Genomic DNA, 14776 nt, shown 5'->3' with positions numbered 1-14776 from the left:
TCATTTAATCACATTTAACATGTAATGTCAGAAACTTTCATTAAGCTTGTCATTATCATAAAATAAACACTGTACCAGCATTATCCTGCTTATTACATGGCTACTCACCAAATACATAAATATACAGTACTACTGTTAAAAAGTTTGGGGTCAGGTTAGAAAAAAATAAATTAATTAATTAATGAATAGCTTTATTTAGCAAGGATGCATTCAGTTGATCAAAAGTGACAGTAAAGGCATTTATAAATTCACAAAAGGTCTTTCTTTTTTAAATCAATGCTGTTCTTTTGAACTTTCTATTCATCAAAGAATCCTAGAAAAAATGTGTCATGGTTTCCACAAAAATATTAAGCAGCACAACTGTTTTCCACATTGATAATAAGAAATGTTTCTTGAGCAGCAAATCCTCATATTAGAATTAATTCTGAAGGATCATTGAAGACTGGAGTAATGATGCGGAACATTCAGTTTCGCATCACAGGAATAAATTACATTATTCAAATATATTTCAATAAAAACAGCTATTTATATAGTAATTATTATTTTACTGTTTTACTGTATTTTGATCAAATAAATGCATTCCTTGGTGGGCATAAGAGACTTGAATCTTCTTTCTTAAAACAAAACTGACCCCAAACTTTTGAATAGTATTGTACTGTATATGGACATAAAATATTGATTAACCAATCAGATTTAAAAAAAAAAAAAAAAAGGGTTTATTCACGCTGTCAGTGTCTCCTTTAAGTACTTTTTTGAGTGAAAATGTTGTATTTCTTAATTTAAACAGGGATCTATGTCAGTGGGACAGAGTTGCGTAAGCTGCTTTTGCCGAAAACAGCTTCTACTGAGGAGAAGCTGAAGCTGCACAAAGATGTGCTGTGTGCCAGACACCCACCAGTTTTTCATGAGTGGTTTCTACGGACATTTCCTGATCCCACCTCTTGGTATATATGACAGGCTTTCACTATTCACATTCATAATATCTTTGCACAGTAGTATGCTATTATTTTCTTAATATTACCTATTAAAAGTGAGCTCATCAGGGGACAAATGTGGCATTTCACAGGTACAACAGCAGGTCGGCTTACTGTCGCTCTACTGCGGTCATGTCTATGGTGGGCTATATTCTTGGGCTTGGCGATCGGCATGGAGAGAACATTTTGTTTGACTCTTTAACCGGCGAGAGCGTCCATGTGGATTTCAACTGCCTCTTCAACAAGGTTTGAGAGGAACGTGTCTGTAATTGTATTGCTCATTATACTTGATATCTCGGGGTAACTGTTGAACAAATGTGTTGTGTGGTGCTTAAGGGGGAGACGTTTGATGTTCCTGAGGTGGTTCCCTTCCGGCTCACTCAGAACATGGTTCATGCAATGGGACCCATGGGCACAGAGGGTCTGTTCAGACAGGCCTGTGAAGTCACACTGAGACTCATGAGGGACCAGAGAGAGCCTCTCATGAGGTGAACATCTCAGAACTTACACTAGTGTTCAAAAGTTTAGGGTTTGTTAGATTTTATAATGGCTTTTGATAGATGCCTCTTATGCTCACCGAGTAGTTTATTTAACATAAAGTAAAAACACTAACATTGTCATATATTATTACTATTTAAAAAAAGCTGTTTTTGGTTTTAATATATTTTAAAATGTAATTTATTCCTATGATGGCAAAGCTGAATTTTCCAGTCTTCAGTGTCACATGATCCTTCAGAATTCGTTCTAATATGCTGATTTGCTGCTCAAGAAACATTTCTTGAATATTGAAGTAGAAATGCATATCTGTTCTATGTTGAGTGTTTCAAATGCTTTTAACATTTCATACATTATTTGTGTAGCATAATCATTTGTTTTATTTTCCTAATCAGTGTTTTAAAAACATTCCTGCATGATCCGTTGGTGGAGTGGAGCAAACCTGTCAAGGGTTCCTCTAAGACACAAGTTAATGAATCTGGAGAGATCCTCAATGAGAAGGTACTGCGTCAATTAGTTACTTCAGCCTGAATGAGGATGCTTATCTGTGACGTATATCATATGTATTTTATATTCAGCTAAGCAGGCTTGAAGTATAAATAAACGAGGCATTATGGTTATAATACACTTGCTTAGAGTACTGCAAGTGCTCCGTCTTTCTTCAACTATAGATTAAGTAACAAGCTTGAGTAATAGTTTGATTTGATTTTGTCTCACTCTAGGCCAAGACTCATGTTCTGGAAATAGAGCAGCGTCTTCAGGGAGTGATCAAGAACAGAAATAAAAAAGTGATGGGCTTACCTCTGTCCATTGAGGGCCACGTACACTACCTCATTCAAGAAGCCACTGATGATAACCTCTTGTGCCTGATGTACCTTGGATGGGGTCCTTATCTGTGATGAACATTTGCACTTCAGAGTTTGAGACCAAAACTCAACATAAGCTCTCTGTTTAGTTCTATACTTTTTTTCTATATTTGTCACTGTTATTTTCAATGTTCCTCAATAGGTTAATAAAATTTCATTTATGTTTCAAGAAACGTTATTCATATGTGTTCTGTTTTTAAGGAGTTTAGAGGTAAGAAATGAGCACTACTAGTGCTATAGTACACTAACATTAAGCATTAGCGTTTATCACTGAACAGCTTGTATGCAGTGGCTTTGATTGAATTAGTGGGTTTGTTAAAAACATGTTTTGAATAATATTCCCTTTTCAGCTGAGCTGGTGGCTTTATATTTCACAACAAGGCATGTTATGAAAGCCTTTTGGTGATATTTCACTGTGCACAGAGTGTGAGAACGTTCCGCCTGTCACTGTATCCAGGCTAATGATCAGTAAGTGGTGATGCTGTGGTTCTGCTGTCTTCTGATTGGTTATCGTAATTATCTTCACACGCGCTCTGACAGCCAGAGCATCCCATCTTGTCACGCGCTTGTGAACCACCAGCTCCCGCCAAACGCCTTCTACCACAATCTGCTTCAGGTATGTATTAAAATGAGCGTTGAAATGACGCGCAAATAGAATCCGTTTATTTATCAGAATTCGGTGTGTTTTGATGAAGGGTAAAACGCGCATTTAAAGGCGTTGCTGAGAAGAAATCGAACGACGAGCTGCACGTCATTGGACAGAGTGCGTTAAAATAAAGAGTTATTTCCATAAATATCAATGGATTTTTGTTTTGTTTTGTGAGGCATGCCTGGCTCATAACCGTTAGTAGCCTACCACCCGTTATTGTTTTATTGCGAATTGTAGAGCCATAATGCTCAATCTTGTCATAATATACATGTGACCTATTTTATAAGCTGCAGACTGTCCTTGTGTTATCAAATATGAGTTACAGTTAAAGAAAAGTGTTTCATTCTGAGAAGAATCCCAATATGCAGTGCGGAGCAATTGTATTCCTTTTTTGTTGCTATAAATATATAATATTATAATAACGGTATATAGCATACGGTGTAGTATAAATACTTACATTTAGAAAGGTTACGTTATAATAGTGATTTAAATGCGATTATTACAGTTGGGCCAGCACACCTCAAAGTAATAATCATTGTTTACTTTATTATTACCGTTTTTTTTCACCTTTGTATGTTCATCTTTCAGCTGTCAAGGACCAGTATTATAATTATGTGAAATTAATTTAAAATCCTTTTCACGTGAATATATTGATCAGCTGGTAAGACCAAGCTTCATTTTTGTTATTTTCTGAAATAATGTTGTTTTGAAGATTAATTTAACTGTGAATTTCTATTGCATATAGAGTTTTCTCACGAAATGCATAGCCAATTCTAAATGTAGATTCAAAAGCATCAATGAAAATCCAAACAAAAAAAACCAAAATAATAATATCACACTTTTATCAGACAGAGACTCAACTGAGCATGTGCTAATTAATTAAAAGACTGTTTGTCATTGAAGAGATGCAGTATTTTCTTACTTTTTATAGTTTCTGTGTTTATTGTAGGTTCATTGAAATATTCTTGATCTTATAAAATCAAAAATATCCTATTGCCCTATATTTATCCTGTATTTATCTCATATCTAGTTACAGGTATGTATATGAAAACATGGAGCTATCAAAGAGCGAAGACACTTCTGACGATTCAAAGAGGTCAAGTAAGGCACATGGAAGTAAAAGGCCCGAAGAGCACAAATCTCGCAACACTTTGAATAATGGATTTGTGAATATACACAGTACTGATGAAAGCCCACCCTCACTGCCTGTGCCAGACACTCTGGACATACTCTCTGAAGTGATTAGTGACACACTCTCAGAAGGTCATGCACGGCTCCGCGGCTCTGTTAAAAAGAGCAGAACCCATGACTGTGTGAGAGGAATGGGACTGCAAGCTGAGAGCCCTGGACACAAAGATGGGACCAACTGGCGCCATCACCATAAGCTGGTGACCAGTGTCAGCTTTTCAGGATTCGAGGCGCCTCTAATGTTGCTTCGTGAGAATAGGAATACCTCTGGCAGCAGTCATGACATCATCGATTACCGTAACCTAACACCTCAAGTGCCCTTTGTGCCCTGCATAGCCAAATCAATTCCTAAAAAGAGGATCTCCCTGAGGAAACCTAGGAAGGCCATTAAGGACTTGTTTGTTCACAAAAGACACAAACATGAGAAAGCTACGTCACCGAGTACACCATGCCATGTTGAAGGTGAAAATGTTCCAACATTGAAACGGACGAGGAAGACGGTAAGGCACAGAGAACGTACTCCTGCAAGAAGCAGGTACAATGATAATCTCAGTGAGACTCCCTCCGATTCTTCCAGTGAATGTTGTGCAAATGTCTGTGAGGATGCTGCCTCATTGAAAAGCTTCGGATCTCAGGCTGGTTGTGGTGAGATATTTGCTGATGATCTTGTATCTCCTGAGCGTGACAAAGTTGCCTGTGACGCTCCGAGGCGAAGCCCTACAACTGCAGGTTTCCAAGGAGGTAAGGAGTGTCTGGCCTCTCCAGCTCATGCTGAGGTCCTGGACATGTTTGGGTTGTGGGAAACCCTAAACAGAACTTTGCATTTAGGGCACGACTCAAAAGCAATGGAACATGCAACAAAATCCACAACACCTATCATGAAATCTCCTTCCACATCCAAGTCTGAAGATGTAACAGCAAATACACCCCAATCTGTAGAGTCCGAGATCAGGGAACTTGATACTGAGGTGGTAACACCTAAAAGTGACAACCAAGGGAACACCAGTGATGAGGGCTACTGTGATTACGTGTCTCCTGGTTTTGAGGACTGCAGCAGAAGTTCCCTCACTCCAGTGCATTCCAACAAGATCCCTAGGGACACGTACAGTGGAGATGCTCTTTATGAGCTATTCTGTGACCCCAGCGAGACAGAAATGACCCCGATCTTTGATGATGAGATCGACCTAACAGACCAGTGCAGTGATTATCCATTATCCATGTACAGCTTCCATGTTGGAGCAGAGGAAAATCTTGCCCCACCTTTGGCTCGGGACTTAGTTGGTCAAGAGCTCCTGGAAAGTAAATGGACAGGGAAAGATTGCTTACTAAAGCTTTGCGACACTGAGATATCTCTGGCTATGGGTATAGTTAATTGGCTGAAGCATAAGACAGACAAAAGCAACCCAACACAACACAAGAGTACCGTTGAAGGAGATTTATGTCTGAGATGCAAAACCAAGTCACCATGGGTTAGAAAACCAGCAAGAACTGTTAATGGTAGAGGAGATAAAGTTTATTTTAAAGGACAAAGTCAGCAAAGTGTTCTGCCCTCAAAATATGATGCAAACACATTGATGTCAACCTTGGCCTCTCCAGAGAGTCAACCGAAGACCCCAACAAGTGGTGTGTGTTTCAGAATATTCAATGTCGACTCTCCCATGACTCCAGGTGGAGATTTGCAGTCCCCGGTGGTAAGCTCCCCTGGCTCTGGGACAAGGTCTTTGTTTGTGTTGGCCATAAACAAGGAATCTCTTTGTGAGTCTTACAAGAGTTCCCTGAAAAACGGAGCTAAAGATCTGCACCTGTGCCGTTCTTGTATGTCCCTCATTGAGCACATCAAAACCTCTGACCTTTGGGCCTGTGCCAGTCTTCCCAAGTTCACTTTAACTCCGCAGCCAATAACCAGAGATCTACTATCCCCAGCCAGCACCTTCGGGATAGGAAGTGACATCAGCATAGCTTCCCTTGTTGAGCAGTGTGCTAGTCAGTTGTCTTCTATGAAGATCAACTTTACTCAAACTCACTCAAGCTGTGACATAAGAGATGTCCCTGTACCTGAGCAAGAGGTAAAAAGGAACAAAGGACACTCTCAAAAATACCTTAAGTCAAAACACAAGAGAAGGCCAGTGGCAACTACCGAGAGGGCCTTGCACGCTAGACATCGCTTGAGGAGGTCAAGCTTTACTGAAGATGTGAAACCTTCCCTTTTGGAGACTGAGGGACTTGGCTTTGTCACTACTAATACATCCAATGATTTGGTGTTGGAAACGTACGGTTCATGTGCTGTTGAATCTGAAGATACAGACATATCTCAAATTACCAGGCCTACATCTCTTCCTCTCATGGCCTCTGCCTCTTCTGAGTTTCCTTGTGGAGAGGAACATCACATCCACCATTTGAATATGATGGAAGAGGGAAACCCAGCCAAAAAGAAGCATAGGTTACATCATCGCAAGAAGTCTGTTGTGAATAATGAGGGATCAAGCAGTGTCTTTCCTGGGGATAGGAAAGTAGAACGCAGATGCAGAATGAAGAAGTAAGCCCATATTAAACAGGTACTGTCTGTCTGTCTGTCTGTCTATCTGACAATGACAGCAGTGTAATATGCATATACAATATTTAGAATTTTTTGTTAAAATATAATTATGCAATTCAATATATTATTTAGATCCATGTCACACTCCAGGACACTGCCACTGCTTCTTCATGTTGACTACCCAGTTCTTTAATGTCTTTATTAAACATTTCCAAGGAAGAAAATTGCAAGTGTTCACACTCTTATCGTGGTTTACAACTTTTGATCTTATGCATAAAGTAATGCACACATACATTTACATTATATATTTGCTTGCTTTGTAGCTGTCCAAATAATTGTAATCTTATTACAAGAAAAATAGAGCTGAAAAAAAGTTTCATTATTAATGACTGGGGTGCTTGAAGCACCTGTGTTAGTGATGCCTCAGAGGAAACATGTCACTTAGTCCTTCATCCTGCTGTCAAAATTGTCACATGGCTTGCAGCTATACTCACAGCAAGCGTATTCTCCTTCAGTTCACTCACAAACAATGGCAAGAGGCGAACAAAATTGGCTTGCTGTACTGCACAGACTGTCAAGGGCTGCATCAGAGCATAATGCGGTGTCAAACAAACAGAAACATAACCTGTGATTTTATATATATATATATATATATATATATATATATATATATATATATATATATATATATATATATATATATATATATATATATATATATATATATATATATATATATATATATATATATAACACACTGATCAGGCATAAGGTGAAGTGAATAACACTGATTATATGAATAATATGATACATTAGGCAGCAAGTGAAAATTTTGTCCTTAAAGTTGATGTGTTAGAAGCAGGAAATCTGGGCAACCGTAAGGATTTGAGTGAGTTTGACAAGGGCCAAATTGTGATGGCTAGACCAGGGGTTTTCAAACTGGGGTCCGGGGACCCCCAGGGGCCACAAAGGAGTGACAGGGGGTCTGTAGAAAAGTCTAGAGAAAAGCCATGAAAAAATGTAAATAAAAAAATAAGATTGAAATGAATAAATAAGCGATTTAATGTTAAATTAACAAAAATAAATAAGTAAATAAATGCATTTGCTTAATTTATTATTTATAAATGTAATTCATTTCTTAATTATAAATTTGCTTAGAAGTTTAAAATTGAGTAAATTAATTAATAAGATTTCACGTGGAAAATGAATTAGATTAAAATAAATAAATAAGTGATTAAATGTTAAATTAACATATAATATGTAAAAAAAAATTACGATTAATATAAATGAATAAATTTGGATTTAAATAAATAAATGATGAAATTAACAGTAAATTCTTAAAGTGAGTAGAGAAGATATATAATGTATAATGAAAAATTCAGGTCTCCAATTGAACATTTTCTAGTGACCGATCACATCTATATTTTTCAGTTGGCCAAATAGAATTTCTGTGAATTGATGCAATTTATTGACAATTTATTAACACATGACTATTAACTAATTCAAAATGAATTCAAAAGCCATAACCACAATGACATGTTACTTAACAATTAGTTAATAGTCATCGGCCTCAACAAGTAAAGTCATAACATAATGCTACCTTTGCAAATCGTTAGCTAATGATAAATTAAAGCAGACAACTGGAAGTTGAAATGCTTCACTTTGACCCATTGTGGTAATTCACACATTAATTTACATTATTAGTTAATATAAAATGTGTTATTTGGGAATTAATATTTAATTAATAGCAATTATTACTTAATCTATTAATCATATAGAATCTTCATTAGTTACTGATGCACTAATCATTAATAAAGGGTTTAGTTCTTCATGAGTCATACATTAACTCATGCATATTAGTGCACCCGTATTGTAAAGCGTTACCGTATTTTATTGCATTGCCAGTCACTACAGTGCAGAAGCACAATATTGCAGATTTAAAACCTTTAAAACCTTGTCTCTTAATTACATCATAAGGGAGGCAGTGGTCACTGTTTTCTGCTTGTGTCAGGGGAAGTGTTTGTGTCTCAGCGTTTCAAGGCTTTCTGGGAATTATACTGCTGTAGCTGGGTCAGCAGAGGTGCTCGAAGACTCTCATCTATGGTTTGTTTGGTGTGTGCGTCACTGAACATTGATGGACTGAATATGTAATTAGGATTTCAGGGGAGGGAAGGGTTTTAGTCATTTGGTCTATTATTAGCACTCTCATGCAAACTACACCACAAAAAAAAGATCCTCACACTGTCTACTGATATACATTGAAATGGATACTTTGGGATTTGTTCCTTGACTTGCATAGCAGCTTCATCTGTAGTTTTCTAGGCAAGAGTGTTTGGAGTAAATTAATGTGTGCTAAGGGTAGCAGAGCTGCTTTAGTGCTTCAAGGTTAGATATCTTCCCTATCTGTCTTGTTATACATTTCAGCTGATATCTTGAAACCATAGCAACAGCACTTAGATGGGAAAGCTGTCAGTATATTGGCAGTGTACCAGTGTGAGAGTGGAAATGAAGTCGTAAGGTTCTGATTTAGGATTGGATTCTTTCGTAATTATTTTATATGATGTTATAAGATGTTTTTGGTGATTGGGACTTATGTGTCTAAACTAAAAACATCTGACCTATGATAATTAATAATTCAAAATCCGAATTGTGAAACGGAAAGTAAATGGAATTTGAGGAGAGTAGCTTGTTAATAATTCAATAAGGCTGCGTTGTTTGTGCACCAGAAAAATCTGAACTCCTCTAATCAGGCTAAAGTAGATTTTTATCCACCTTCAGTCGGCTTATGTTCTTAGCAGAGCTGCTTTAGAAGATAAATAAGCTAATAAAGTAATGCCAGTGTGACAGACGATAACCAGGACAGCATCAAGAGAGTGTGAGACGGGACTCTCTCTCTTTTTTTGTGTGTGTTTTAGTGCATTTCTTATTGCAAGAACTGTTGTGCAGTGTACAATAAAAATGCGGAGCTTGTTTTTCCTTAACAGGAAATGCATTTGAATGTGGCCTGAGGTATATTGCTCGGATTGCTTTGGATAGTTATATCATGGTCACGGGGTTGAACATGAGTAGTGAATGGTCTATTGACATACTTTTATTTCCTGCTCAGCTCTCAGTGGATCTTCGCACAGCAGACAGCTGTTTTCTTGCATCTGGAAAATATGAAAGCTTGTATTCAATCTAAACCACTAGCGATTTGCAACACACTGGGAGGCACAGTTCAGCCAAACATGTGTTATTATGTGGTAGTAGAAGTGGACATGTTTGTTTTTAATTAACCTTGATGAAGAGAGGATTGCAGATTTTTTACACTGCAAAAGTACTGATTGGCCACTATGTGGCAGTAGACATTTGACGAACAGAACATTGAACAGAATGTTTAAACCACCTGCATTTCTTCACCAAATTCAGACTAAGCCTGTCTGTATTTCCTCATACATTATCTTTCATCAGAGCAGGACATTTTCTACGCATGCTTGTCTCATCTGATGCTGCTCTCCAGCAGTTTCGGCTTGCCGCCAGAGGGGACGGGGTTCATGTTGGCTTTGACTGGTCTATAATCCATCAGTGTGCTCCTAGGAGTGTTCTAAGCAACCCGGGAGCCACTACAGAGCAGATGTATAGAGCTGGCTGACTGCTACCCATTGAGAGAGGTGATGCTGAACAGGACTCTGTTCTGTTTTCTGGCTTAGGGAATAAGCCTCATGCTGTTAGTTTGGTCCATGTCTATGCGGACGATTTAGTCCAGTGATGTGGGACACAATGGGGGGACTGTGTCAATATTGAGGGATGGAATTAGCTTTTCGTGCAGGACACTGGGATGGAAAGGAAATAGACTGCACTGCTGGAACTGTAAATCCTTGATGCTTGCATAAAACAAATCATTTGTCAGAAAGTATAGTAATTTATCAGGTGCAGCTGCTTCAAATCATTTGCAATGATAAGAGTTCAATTTTGTCTTCAAATGTTGAAAGTGAACCAGGTTGTCAGTTTGTGAATAATTATCGATGGATTTCACGAAAGCTGTCACAACATCATATTCAACATCATATCTCAAAAATGAGAAATTACACTCACCTAAAGGATTATTAGGAACACCATACTAATATTGTGTTTGACCCCCTTTCGCCTTCAGAACTGCCTTAATTCTATGTGGCATTGATTCAACAAGGTGCTGAAAGCATTCTTTAGAAATGTTGGCCCATATTGATAGGACAGCATCTTGCAGTTGATGGAGATTTGTGGGATGCACATCCAGGGCACGAAGCTCCCGTTCCACCACATCCCAAAGATGCTCTATTGGGTTGAGATCTGGTGACTGTGGGGGCATTATTTTAGTACAGTGAACTCATTGTCATGTTCAAGAAACCAATTTGAAATGATTCGAGCTTTGTGACATGGTGCATTATCCTGCTGGAAGTAGCCATCAGAGGATGGTGGTCATAAAGGGATGGACATGGTCAGAAACAATGCTCAGGTAGGCCGTGGCATTTAAACTATGCCCAATTGGCACTAAGGGGCCTATAGTGTGCCAAGAAAACATCCCCCACACCATTACACCACCACCAGCAGCCTGCACAGTGGTAACAAGGCATGATGGATCCATGTTCTCATTCTGTTTACGCCAAATTCTTACTCTACCATCTGAATGTCTCAACAGAAATCCAGACTCATCAGACCAGGCAACATTTTTCCAGTCTTCAACTGTCCAATTTTGGTGAGCTCGTGCAAATTATAGCCTCTTTTTTCTATTTGTAGTGGAGATGAGTGGTACCCGGTGGGGTCTTCTGCTGTTGTAGCCCATCCGCCTCAAGGTTGTGCGTGTTGTGTCTTCACAAATGCTTTGCTGCATACCTCGGTTGTAACGAGTGGTTATTTCAGTCAAAGTTGCTCTTCTGTCAGCTTGAATCAGTCGGCCCATTCTCCTCTGACCTCTAGCATCAACAAGGCATTTTCGCCCACAGGACTGCCGCATACTGGATGTTTTTCCCTTTTCACACCATTCTTTGTAAACCCTAGAAATGGTTGTGCGTGAAAATCCCAGTAACTGAGCAGATTGTGAAATACTCAGACCGGCCCGTCTGGGACCAACAACCATGCCACGCTCACAATTGCTTAAATCACCTTTCTTTCCCATTCTGACATTCAGTTTGGAGTTCAGGAGATTGTCTTGACCAGGACCACACCCCTAAATGCATTGAAGCAACTGCCATGTGATTGGTTGATTAGATAATTGCATTAATGAGAAATTTAACAGGTGTTCCTAATAATCCTTTAGGTGAGTGTGTATTTTACATAAAATACAGGACTTTTTTAAATTTTTACATTAACTGTCTAAGTTCTCACTGTAATGTGTAAAAATGTATTTGTCATTCTTCAAATTGTCATGTGATGTAATTGTGTATTGAAATTTCAAATTGGAAAGTACAAATCTGATTATACGGGTCCATCAATGCATTTATTGTACTGAATTTAATTTATAAAAGAAAATTGTATTTGGACAGGATGATTTTATACACTATATTAGATTAATAAGAATGGGTTTTTTTGATAAATAAAAGAAATTGGTGTCTTATTTATGTAGCATTTCTTGGTGAGATGTAACCTTAGAGCTGCTTCCACATTAACATGTTTGTTTTCTAATTTCTCCTGTACAGATTCTGATTTTGTGGATCCTGACCGTCTTAAACTTGTTTCTTCTGTCCAGTACCTCAGCCCTCCGGGCAGCTGACCTCTATACCAGCTGTCAAAGTCTCTATCTTTTTCGTCCTCAAGGAAATCTGACATGTTTGCTCATTTTACTGTCAACTCAGCAACACTGTCAGCCTGGAACAACAACAGGTCTGTTGATCTGTTTGTTGGGGAAGTAACATTTGTCTAAACCTGTCGTATCAGTGATTTTCTCTCTCCGTAGTTTTCTGCAATCACTGCTATTTTTATCGCAAGTTTGCTGGGCTTTTCAACCCAAGGATCAATGACAGTATATACTAGTGCAATAACTATATTAACACTTTATTAATGTCCAACGGACACATTTTAAACTGTTGTCTTAATAGAGAAAACTCACTTACGGAATTTAAAGTACATTGTGGGAAGTTATACTTATAGGTTGTTTTTGCATATCGAAAAAATCTGACAAGCTATTTGAAAAGCTCTCCTCTGGAGTTTGGAAGAGAAAAAGCCCATTTCTTTAAAGGATTGGGACAGCTGAAGACATAGCAATGGAATCAACTTTGCATTTTCGTTTGTCCAATTAGAGTTCAAAACAGAGACGGGTAATTGTGTATCAGTGAATAAATGAGGTAAAGTAGCCCTTTGAAAGAACGCCTCTGATCTGGCTGATGTGACCAGAATTGATGAGTGCCACCAAAAAAGGCTCCATTCATTCATATAGTAGGCCTCTTTACAAAGAAGGCAGGTGGCACTTTTACTTGTCGTCTTTGCCCATTTTGGAATGTAATTCTGCCAGTTCGGCCCCTTTTTTTACTTGGTAAATACTTCAACTCAACAACTAAACCTAGACCGCAAAAGTCCAGCTGGGGTTGTTATTGAGCAGAATTGCCATAAAAACAACCCAATCTATATATGTCTGCACATCTATCTTTGAGCAGACAGTTATCTGCTTAAATATAGACATCTATACTGGGATGGATATCCGTTAACACTGAACTTAACTTTGGGCATTGTTATTCTCTTAATGGTGATGGATGTATATATGAATAAAGCTAAATGTAATATTTTGAAAGGATAAAATCTAAGTTGGATACCAAAGAAATGACACCTTTAGAAATGGTCTGTATGTGCATGCATGCAATCCAAGTAAGCCAATTTCGAAGAAGCGCTTTCTGCTAAAACCTTATTAGTAAAGTATTATATTTCAGGGCCTCAACCTGCTTTCCATTAGATCGGCATCAACCATAACAACATCTGGTACAGGGTTGGTGTCAGTAATGAAGGCAATGATAATCCTCAATAAAAAAGCACTGTAGTTTGGCATTTATTGAACAGAAGCTTTTCAGATAGCTTACTTGTTTTCATATGATTTGATACTTAAATTGGGTAAATTTAATTGTTATATCTGCATTGCTGTTTAGTATTTCTTGTAAAGATGTAATTGTATTACTTCTCAGGATAAGCTGTCAAAATCCAAGAATTAGATAACAGATAAAAGCATGAAAGACTGACAATATCCTAACAATATCAATGAATATATTGCAAAATGAATGTGTTGCATGATTTTGTAGGCTATATAAACTATATGTAAAGTGCAGATATTGTTGGAATGGAGTATTAAAGGGATAGTTCACCCAAAAATGAAAATCACCCCACACACTAAAAACTCCTGGGTCAAAAATGGGTTGAAGAAATAACCCAGGAGTTTTTAGAGTGCATGATTTAAATATAATTATTTTTTTTTTAAAATATAACTCTGACTGTATTCGTCTGAAAGAAGAATGTCATATACACCTAGCATGGCTTGAGGATGAGTAAATGATGGGATAATTTAAATTTTTGTGTGAACTATCACTTTAAAAAGATTATTTTGTCACCTTTTAGTGCCACTATATTATTTTCAAGACAGGGCAGCTGACAATTATCGTAGTTCTGTGCAATATTTATATTAATGTGCTTGCCTTTGTCACTGACTGAGTATTAATAAAAACCTATATATGAATCCATGTGCATTTAAATGATTAATGTATTTTTTATTTCCTTTTGTATTTGTGACGTTCTTCTGGTTGATTTTCAAACTCGGATGTTGGCTCTTTTCCAAAGCAGATGAGCGGAGGTGTCAGCATTGAATGTATTGAGTGAAGCTCAGACATTGCTTAATAGACAGAACAATAGCAAAGCAAACAACAGTAACTGAACAGAGCCCTGTGTCAGGCCTGGCGCCGGCTGTGCTTTAAGACAAAATCACATCAACAAGTCTGGGTTTGAATGTGGCAGTAAAATCGACTCTTTGCAGGGCCATTGAAAATGCATTACAAATAATGTAATATACATTAAAGAGTTTTTATGGCCAGGGTTTTCCATTCATGACATCTCTCACTATCTGAAGGAACATTAA

At 37.8% G+C, this 14776-nt stretch overlaps 2 protein-coding genes across 2 annotated transcripts in view; both read left to right on the top strand.

Annotated features, from left to right (window-relative positions):
- Positions 1-2512, top strand: part of atr (ATR checkpoint kinase) — a 32852-nt gene extending 30340 nt beyond the window's left edge. Inside the window, exons 43-47 of the mRNA XM_079818486.1 lie at positions 788-944; positions 1067-1220; positions 1311-1462; positions 1865-1970; positions 2192-2512. Of these exons, the coding sequence (XP_079674612.1) occupies positions 788-944; positions 1067-1220; positions 1311-1462; positions 1865-1970; positions 2192-2368 (746 nt within the window). The 3' untranslated portion in view covers positions 2369-2512. The remainder of the gene's footprint in view (positions 1-787; positions 945-1066; positions 1221-1310; positions 1463-1864; positions 1971-2191) is intronic.
- A 380-nt stretch (positions 2513-2892) lies between these two features.
- On the top strand, positions 2893-14378 carry amer3 (APC membrane recruitment protein 3). Its single transcript, XM_079818495.1, has 3 exons — positions 2893-2951; positions 4015-6727; positions 12363-14378. Exon 2 carries the CDS (start codon positions 4037-4039, stop codon positions 6710-6712), a length of 2676 nt encoding a protein of 891 aa, XP_079674621.1. The 5' UTR covers positions 2893-2951; positions 4015-4036; the 3' UTR covers positions 6713-6727; positions 12363-14378.
- Positions 14379-14776: the final 398 nt, after the last annotated feature.

Source organism: Gobio gobio, assembly GCF_949357685.1.
Source record: "Gobio gobio genome assembly, chromosome: 6".
Lineage (NCBI taxonomy): Eukaryota > Metazoa > Chordata > Actinopteri > Cypriniformes > Gobionidae > Gobio > Gobio gobio.
The sequence above is the reverse complement of the archived record's forward strand: the minus strand, read 5'-3'. Positions and strand labels throughout refer to the sequence as shown.